At 43.8% G+C, this 9,433-nt stretch overlaps 3 protein-coding genes across 3 annotated transcripts; 1 reads left to right on the top strand and 2 right to left on the bottom strand.

Moving 5' to 3' along the window:
• Positions 1 to 38: 38 nt before the first annotated feature.
• med19a (mediator complex subunit 19a) lies at positions 39 to 3,872 on the bottom strand. Its single transcript, XM_076738382.1, has 6 exons — positions 3,517 to 3,872; positions 2,940 to 3,062; positions 1,977 to 2,110; positions 1,770 to 1,866; positions 1,580 to 1,674; positions 39 to 487 (listed from the first exon to the last, which is right to left on the bottom strand). Exons 1-6 carry the CDS (start codon positions 3,734 to 3,736, stop codon positions 422 to 424), a joined length of 735 nt encoding a protein of 244 aa, XP_076594497.1. The 5' UTR covers positions 3,737 to 3,872; the 3' UTR covers positions 39 to 421.
• A 99-nt stretch (positions 3,873 to 3,971) lies between these two features.
• pmf1 (polyamine modulated factor 1) lies at positions 3,972 to 6,019 on the bottom strand. The gene is made up of 5 exons (XM_076739656.1): positions 5,755 to 6,019; positions 5,194 to 5,299; positions 4,959 to 5,059; positions 4,452 to 4,647; positions 3,972 to 4,137 (listed from the first exon to the last, which is right to left on the bottom strand). The coding sequence occupies exons 1-5, from the start codon at positions 5,979 to 5,981 to the stop codon at positions 4,072 to 4,074; spliced, it is 696 nt and encodes a 231-aa protein (XP_076595771.1). The 5' UTR covers positions 5,982 to 6,019; the 3' UTR covers positions 3,972 to 4,071.
• Positions 6,020 to 6,085: 66 nt separating this feature from the next.
• tmx2a (thioredoxin-related transmembrane protein 2a) lies at positions 6,086 to 9,427 on the top strand. Its single transcript, XM_076738945.1, has 8 exons — positions 6,086 to 6,350; positions 6,479 to 6,539; positions 6,998 to 7,111; positions 7,670 to 7,746; positions 7,877 to 7,983; positions 8,367 to 8,432; positions 8,548 to 8,677; positions 8,782 to 9,427. Exons 1-8 carry the CDS (start codon positions 6,162 to 6,164, stop codon positions 8,959 to 8,961), a joined length of 924 nt encoding a protein of 307 aa, XP_076595060.1. The 5' UTR covers positions 6,086 to 6,161; the 3' UTR covers positions 8,962 to 9,427.
• The last annotated feature ends 6 nt before the right edge of the window (positions 9,428 to 9,433 follow it).

Here is a 9,433-nt window from a genome sequence, read left to right as displayed (position 1 = left end):
TCGTATAATCTTAACGCAAATCTGACAAGGAGACAAGCAAAGATAATAATCAAAGTTTATTTGATATTGTCATTATGATCAAAAGATATCACAACAGAATCAAACAGGGACATACATACAGGCCCTGCCCAGTCATTCATAACAGCACTCAGCTCATCAGCTGCTTTCTGCCTTTTACACTGCTCTGTAACATTTGTTTCCATTATAAACACACATCCACTGTGTTGCTGCTCCTTTCACACATCATACAACCATCTGCATTATTTAATTCAGCCCCCCTCTCATTAAACATACTCCCAATAATACAATTATCTGTAAAACACACACACACATCCTCTTACAAAATGCACAGCCACACACACACACACACACACACACACACACACATTCAAACACAGGCGTGCACACAGTGGGCTCCTGTCTATCTGAGGCTGTTGCTGTTGGGTTGTGATCCAGCGAGGCCGGGGTGGTCGGGACTGTGCCGGTTCTGGAGGGGGACAGAGAGAGCAGTGAGGCGCTGGGTTATATTCAACATGTGCGCTGATGATCCTGCAATTTCAACTACGATTTACTGGGGGTGCGCGATATGACAATATGGTGTGACGACAGAAAATTGTTTATTTCACTGTGTCCCTGACCACCAATATTTGCATTCTTCTGCACAGTACAGATGCAAGAAGGAAATTTGCATGACGGCAACACAAACTAACATGGAGGAGAGTGAACGGGACACAGAGCAAGGTAATTCTGACCAAGAGGACTCCGACCAGTCAAGACAAAATGAGGAGCTCAGACCTAAAAGAGGGGCTACTTCCGTGGTATGGACGTGGTTTAGGTATGAAAAGTATGAGACAGATCAGAAAACTGTACTTTGAAAATTTTACAGAAAATATTTGTTCATTACATTTACAGAAAATGTGTCGTGATAAATATCCCTATATGCATATGAAATAACCCATATCTAAATATAACATTTTGGTCATGTTGCACAGCCCCACAATTGTCTTGTGCAGTCATGCGAGTTGATTGACTTTTATGAGAGATCTGAGCTCGACGCATTGAGGATACAGAACAGACTAAAAGCCTTCAGCACAGTTCGCACAGCTGTTGTGTTCACAGTTGCTGGTTGACATGTATAATCACCATGAAGCAGGACGAGTTCAGCGAGCCGACACATTCAATACATTCTGGAGCCCGTTTAACACTGAACATTAAAGCGAGCACAGTAACTCTCTATCAGCCAGACACAGATAGTGACTAGCTGGTGAGTAAAGCTGAACATCTATCAAGCTAAACACCAGTTTTCTCATGATAATGTTCCTATGTATCTGATAGATATGCAAGTTGGAAACTGCAAATAGGTATGTCATAACTTTGGACAGCAATAGTAACTCAGGGCTGTGTCCTACAAGCTACTTCTAAAGCTCTTTCACTTTCTAGTGACTAGAACTCAATTAAAGCAGGCTGTTACCGACTCAGTATTAGATATATGGGGATGAAGTCTGGGAATGGTTTTGGTGTGATTAAGATCTCAGACGGCCTTCCATCTCTGCCCAGAAGACTTGACAGATTTTCTTACCTTTTTCTTTTTCTTGTCTTTCTTCTTTTTCTTGCGGTCGGGATCGTCGTCCCTCTTTTTCTTCTTCTTCTTGGGATCAGAGTCTGATGGAGTTTCTGTGACGACAAAAACAAGCAGGTCAGTGGCCTGAAAGCACCACACGTTACATTCATTGCATTTGTGTATATTGTGTGTTAAGTTTATGTCATACCTTGTGGCAAGGGGTCCTGCGGTCGATGGTGTTTGTGTTTGTGTTTGCTCTTCTTCTTTGGAGGCTGTATGTGCATCAGTCTGTACTGTTCTGGGAGCTGGGAAAAACAAATGAAACACTATAATTAAGAAATGAAGGATACCCTGTGAGCACAATGGAAATGTGTGTGACTTGAGGACGTGTGTGTGTTCTGTATTCAGTTAGTACCGGTCCTGTGTGTAGTCTGAAGCCTGTGAGCAGAGCGCCGGTCAGCGGGCTGAAGGAGTTCCCGCAGACTGGAGGCTTATCGATCAAAGAGCGCAACGAGCTGCCGTCCTGAGTGCCCGGACAGTCGATCATACCTGCAGCACGGAAGAGAAAGGACAGGATCAAAATATAAGCAACAAAAGAGCAAGGTGATGAGCACTGACCACACAGCAATTAAGGGCCAAAATAGTTCAGCTGTGTCCACAAGTACATAATCAATCAGGGAGCACCTGGGTGGTGAGGCGATGTCAAAAACTAAAGCAGTGGCATGTTCGAGTGTCATTAGGCTGATAAGAGTTTTCACCACTGTCCTTGCTTTTGTGGAGAATTCACAGATCAGATCTGAACCACAATACTAGACTCACAGACCAGTCTTACACCTGTTATATCTATGTATATCTCAACATCCACAGGAGACAGGGCTGCCGTAACAGCTCTGTTAGGAGAGTTCTCATCTTAAAAGGTCAAAACTACAGCAATGCTTGAAGCAGAACAATTTTGTTGTGACACCAACACATTTCTGCTTGTTGCGGTCACTGTTCCTTCTGAGGCTCAGGAGGTGGTCCATTAAGGACAGGGTTGCTGGTTTGATCCCTGACTGCTCCTGTCGAGGTGTCAAAACATCCTTGAGCAAGACACTCCCAATGAGCCGGCCAGCACCTTGCAGGACCCGGACACCATTGGGGTGTAAACGCGTGAATGAGAGGCACACTTGCAATGCGCTTTTGTCGGACAAAGCTTAATGTTGTGTAAATGCTGCTCAAGTTTTGACCCTTTGAGATAACAGTCAATGAGCACCAGAATGAACCACACTTGACAACTGGTGTCCTACTCTCAACATGAATGGTGATCTTAAACAAGTTTTCTACTCAGGTGTGTGTAGCCCCCCCATCATTAACACACGTGTTCTTTCCCCAAACCCACCTGGTAACTCTGGCAGGAAGTTGCTGAGCTTCTCCTTCACCTTCTTTCCACAGAATTTGTTGTAGGCGTGTTCCAGGTTGTAGTGCGTGATGAGGTTGGTGTTTCCCGTCAACTCGTTTCCCACTAAACACACGGATTTGTATCAGTGTAACTCGTGAAAACACCACAAGTCTTTCCACATGTAACATATTTAAACATCTGGCTAATTATGTGTCCCAGCAGACATTTCTCCAGATGACCATTTGAGCTAATGTTAGTTCAGGGATGCTCATTATTGGGGTTTTAACGGTTTGATAACATTCAACTTTAAACCACAGGAGTTAATATTTACGGTTGGAAATGTTGTTAGTGTTGCAGATAACATAAATACCAAAGAAAAAACAAGCCAAGCTATGAAAAGCTAACGCAGATAATTAGCTTACTCAATATTTTGGCCAACACTTATCTTGTTGGCTAACGTTAGCTAGCAGCTGTTTACAAACTGCACATCCACCTCTGATAGCCTCTCAGCTTTTTCTTAAAATTAACAGACAAATACCAGACAAAACGCACAATATTTATGATAGCTCAACAGTACCAGGAAGCTCCCGCAGTAAGTAGAAAGGTTCATTCATGGCTCCGGGCTTCCGCAGAGCAGGCCCTTCATCCCCGAGCTGCGGTGGCATCTGCCCCGACATAGAGACTTGATTTTGCGGCAGCGGTGGCGGAGGTTTCCCTGGTCCGAAACCCAGAGACGAAGAGCCGGGCGGTCCCTGAGCTTCATTTTGCCCGAACAGAGTTGAAAACATTTCCGTCATATCTATCGTGAATGATACATTTATATGAAAAGAAAAAGCCGGTTTCTTCAAGCGTGTGGTTTACTGCTTCTCAGTATTGAGCTCCCCACGAATCCACCGGAGTGTCAACTACTCGACTCTTCACTTCTTTGTGGCATTATTGTCACGTACCGTAATACCAGACATATACGCGCACATTACCATAATGACTGCTGCATGCTGACCGACAAGGATGTCATAAAACAACTTTTATTTTCAAGATTTCAAGTTTATTGTCAGACAAACAGGCACAGTGAAGAAAAATAATATGTACAGTGAAGTTAGCTGATATATCTGCGGGTCAAATCAACTGAAGATCACACATCAAAGACATCAGCAGGGCAGAGAGAAGATGCCAGCCTCTCAAACTCTGTGACGGATGCCTAAAAGTGACAGAAGAAGAAAATCAAAAAGAAAAAACTGTTGTCACTCATGGCAGACTTCTTTTTATATTTCTATTTATGATATAGATATTAAAGAAATTAGAGAATTCATCAGGCTAAAATTAAAATATGTTGTCTTTGCATTGTGCAAAAGAGCTTTGGAGTATTCATTTCCATATGATGACATTTAATGTCACAAATACCTTTCAGAGTAAAGACTGGAGCATTACATCACACTTACTTCCACATGCATCATCTGAGTGTAAAAATAAACATGCTGAATGTTTTCTTTTTTTCCATTGTTTTCCTCTTACCTTCCACTCATCAACAGCTGTAGAAATATGATGTTCAGTCTGGGCAATACTCTCTCTTCCAGCCTGAACTTTCTGTGCTAGGGCAGCATTCTCTGCTTGAATCTTTTTCAGCTCCAGCTGCATGTACGCCTCCTGCTTTTTATAGTACGGCATCAAAAAGCTGCTGAAGTCCTGCTCAGGATCTCCACTTGGCCGCCTAACAGAACAGGGGAGGCAGTAAAGGATTAAAATGTTATTACAGTGGTGATGCACAGTGGAATGAATAAAGCCAATGCACCTGTATTACAGGTCCTATATAGTGAGATGTAAGAGTGTAAAATACAGTGCATGCAAGTGTTCAGACAATAAAATGTTCATTAGTGATTAATACAACAATGCTGGGGCAAATTATTGGTACTGTTACACCCTATGTATTCATCTTTATGCATCTACTTTGAAGAATTGTGGAAATTCCCATGATAAGATTTCAATCTTCAAATATTTATGAGATTAATGCTGTTTTCTGACCATGCAGGGTTCGGATTGTTCTTGGCAGCAGATTCCAGTTTGTCCAGTTCATTCAGTTTGAGCTCCAACTGGCCTTCTTCAATCAATCTGCCGATGTCCTCCTACATACACACAAACACAGAAATGGATGCACACAGGTGAGAATGAAGACAGGCGGTAATAAGTATCACAAACAACAAGAGAGTAGCTCTTCCATTGGTGGTTTATTTTCCTATTAACATGATGTGCTGCACACCTGTATCGTCCTCCGCAGCTCCTCTATGAACTGCTTGTGAATGCTCTCCATCCTCTGAGGGTTCTTCTTGTACAGCGGACGAAATGTGCTGGCGAATCTGTTAAAACTGTCAAGGAAGGCAGTCAGTATAGCTACCAGGGGCAGAGCAGGAAATTCATGATCGTTTATGAGCCACTTCCTGCATCCACGGCTATTCATTCAAGTATCTTTGCGAGCCCTCCATACTTAGTCCTCTTTCCCCCCCGAGTCCTACACCCATGATGGCCACTAATATTGTACTGAAATGAATAGTTGATCAAATATATTTGGCTGCTGGACTGATAGTTGGACAAAACAGGCTTTATTTTATTAACGAAACCTTATATCCATTAATCGAAAATCCTTCACGCCAGCTATAACCACAGAACAGCAGCTCATCTGTAAATTATCTTCATGTTAGCTTCAAACCCATGTAACTCCAATTTGTGCCTCTCGTGCACATTTAATGTCATTACACTGCAGTTTACAGTAATGATCAACACCAACACGAGAGACACATATTAAGACAGATGTCCACGTTACCTGGCATGGTCGATGACCTTTTCCAGGCTCTTCTGCATCACTTTGTTGAACAGCTTCAGCCTGTTGTACCGAGCCTCCGGCTCCTCGGGCGGCTTGCTAACCGACCCAGGGTTTGACACCTGTGCTGAAGCTTCGCCTGTAGCTTCATCCCGCTGGTTTTCAGTGGACTCTTGAACACACTCGTTACCTTCACTCTCGTTTTGTGTTGCCACTTCGCTTTGCTCCATCTTTCAGCTTCCTCTGTTTACGTTTTGCAGTACCCGCCAATTCTACGGCGAGCCGCTGCGCCCAGAAAACACGGAGTCTCATTATTTCGCGCAGGCGCAGTCCTGTCCAGCAACCTGCGCTCGCACTTCAGCTGTCATTCTGTCTCAAGCTTGTCGGGGTCGGCTGTCGTGTCTGCCAGCATGGGCTTAGTCACAGGACTCTGTACTTTCTTGTACCACTTACCACAGATATACAAATGGCTGCTGAAACCGTATTATGTCATCTCGTTCCTCATGACCGTCGCCTTCCTGGTGGTCCGAAAGGCTCCAGGTCTGTGCGAGCACCTGGCGAGCCAGCGAGAGGACGGCAACTCCTGCGACTTCGACTGGGTAAGCATGCGGCATGGTGGGGGTCGTGTTACCTGCTGCTAAACATGGTGGGGCTAAGTTAGCATCTGTGAGAGGAGTTAGCTCATTGACTCACTTATCACAAAGTTGTTTTATGTTGTGTTTTGCAGAGGGAACTGGAGATTCTCATGTTTCTCAGTGCAATAGTGATGATGAAGAACAGGAGAGCGAGTATGTAACACACACACACACACACACACACACACACACACACTCAAACACAAAATATACATTTGTCTATGTGTAAACCAGCTGATGTCATAACATGATAAGTGTTTGCTTACACTACACCAAGCCAGTGATGCTCAGTTTGGGAGCAGGGAACCACCATGACGCCCCTCTTTAACTTTAGGCACTTAATGAGAGTGTGTTCAACCTACATTTTACAAAGACACTCGGTATGTGGGTCCTATAATGCCTGACTTTTAAACTTCAAACAAACCTAATGAGTAACTGATTCTGATCCTTGACTTGAAACAGCAGGAGAAGCTCCTGCCCCAAGCCACTCCCAGGAGGTGCTTTACTAAAATCTTTGCTTTGTTGTGTAAACACTGCAGTGTGATCTTCCTCTGACCTTGGGTGTTATCCTCTGCTGCATTCATTGTTCCCCCTCTCTCTTTCTCTCACAGTCACTCTGGAGCAGCACATCGGCAACTTGTTCCTGTTCAGCAAAGTGGCCAACACCATCCTCTTCTTCAGGCTGGACATTCGGCTCGGCATCCTTTACCTGTCGCTGTGTGTCGGTCAGTGGCCTTGTAATCCTTGTTGCGAATGCTGCCCTGAACTGTCACCTCAACCTCAAAAGCTTATGATTAAAATATGCTTTTTGCTGTTGAGTAGCACCATGACAGATGCAGGGTGTCCCTCAGGAAACTGTTTAGCAGAGATGGAAACTCACACATTTGGTCTAGTAGTCACTATTTTTTAGTAGATGATTATTAATAAGAGGCATCTGTTGTGTGAAATAGCACATCTGCTGTTTTTTCCTGTCATGTTAATAATGTTGGAAGAGCTCATCTTTATTTCAGCAAAGTGGCCCTCATTTTGCAGTAAGACTATGGGGTACCCTCACATGCCAAACAGGACCTTATTAAGGTGATAAAATCATCCAAAATTGGGGGAAATTGATCAATACAACTGTTATTCCTATTCCACTGAGGTATTGTCTTAAGCTTCAATCAATGCTTTTCGGGTTTTAGTGTAGATTTATTAACCTGAGCTGAGATTTTCAAAGCTTCAGAAAGTGTGAAACCCACATTCAGCCACTGCTTTCAGTCTGTTTATCTCTGCTTTGTCTCCAGCATTCGTCATGACCTGCAAGCCACCTCTGTACATGGGCCCTGAGTACATCACATACTTCAGTGACAAGACCATCGATGTGAGTGTTTCTCTGCAGACTGTGTTGGACTGCACTTGTCTTCATGGTGTCCATTGGATGTACAGCTGTGACTCAGGGTTCTGAAACAACACACAAATGTTGATCTGATGTCGTGTCTTTGAGTCATTAGGAGGAGCTGCAGAAAGACAGTCGTGTCACCTGGATTGTTGAATTCTATGCCAACTGGTCCTCTGACTGCCAGTCTTTCGCGCCCGTCTTTGCAGACCTTTCTCTCAAGTAAGAGATAGTCAATACAGTAAATACAAGCCTGTAATCACGATGCTGAGGACTTCACTGTCTCAGTCAGGGTCATTAGACATTTTTAGTGAAACAGAGATATATGCAGCTGTGACAAGATACTGGATGAATACACACTCTTAACTATAAACCTACAAATCACCAGTCACGCCTTCACTTTGTCAAGAAGTGAAAGTGTATTGCTTGAAGGCGATGACACTTATGATTAAAAAAAACTATACTTTGTTTAAAACCCAAATATTTCTTGACTCTACTGAGCATTCTGTGTACTATAATAGTATTAATGTACTGGTTCCTCCTCATGGTCTTTGGTCAAGACTTCAGGTTTGAGGCCTTCATCTTTCTTTCCTTACATTCTGCAGGTACAACTGTGCTGGACTCAGGTTTGGGAAGGTAGACATCGGACGCTATGGAGAGGTTTCACAGACGTGAGTCCCTTTCTCTGCTCTGCTGTTCTGCACCTGTCTTTCACGGTTTAGCGGTAATTTTAATGCCACTCTGTTGTTTGTGTGATTGATTGACCCATGGATTATTTCTCAACAGGTACAAGGTTAGTACTTCTCCTCTGGCTAAGCAGCTGCCTTCACTGGTGCTTTTCCAAGGAGGGCGGGAAATTATGAGACGTCCAATGGTGGACAGTAAAGGGAGAGCTATATCGTGGACCTTTAACGAGGTCAGTCGATCTGAAACAAACTCCTGAAGTTATATACTGAGTAGGCGTTGCTTGAAACAGCCTCACATTCACAGACGCTAACATAAAGCATATTTCATCCCTAGGAGAACATCATCCGAGAGTTTAACCTCAACGAGCTCTTCCAAAAATCCAAGAAGCTGAACAAGGGTCGATGTTTGAAAGAAGAAGAGCAGGATGGCTCTCAGCCAGACGAGGGCAGCGACGAGCTCCTGCCTGAAACTAACAACCCCGAGCAGCCCACAGAGAGCAAGAAGGACCGGTGAGGAGGACGTTTCAGGGAGGGGCTGCATGAAGTCTCTCCTGTTCTGCTGATAATGCCATGCCTTACATCACTGCAAAGTCCAGCATATGATGGAACAGAGAGAGGAAAAGAGATCCAACCACTACTAGATGTCAACTGTCACTGTGGCAAATAAATACCCCCAAAAAAGCTGGACCAGCTGGATGTTTACCTGGTCCGACTGGGTGTGACGCAGTGAGGCTTGAATGCAGCCATGCAAAAGTTGAGCAACGATTTGGGGACATTTTATTACAGACCTTAAGTTATTTGAGAACAAATGCCTTTTTTTGTAATGATTGTTTTTTTTGGCTACTTTCAGCAACATCTCATCGCTGCATGTAAACCACTCCCTGTATTTTGCCCGTTCAGTGTTTACCGATGTCTCGTGTTTCAAAGCCAAAGTAAAAGGTGAGAGCTGAAACGGAAATAAAAAAGTGTGCACAATTGAGATTGAT

Source organism: Chaetodon auriga, chromosome 9 (genome assembly GCF_051107435.1).
Source record: "Chaetodon auriga isolate fChaAug3 chromosome 9, fChaAug3.hap1, whole genome shotgun sequence".
Classification (NCBI taxonomy): domain Eukaryota; kingdom Metazoa; phylum Chordata; class Actinopteri; order Chaetodontiformes; family Chaetodontidae; genus Chaetodon; species Chaetodon auriga.
The sequence above is the reverse complement of the archived record's forward strand: the minus strand, read 5'-3'. Positions and strand labels throughout refer to the sequence as shown.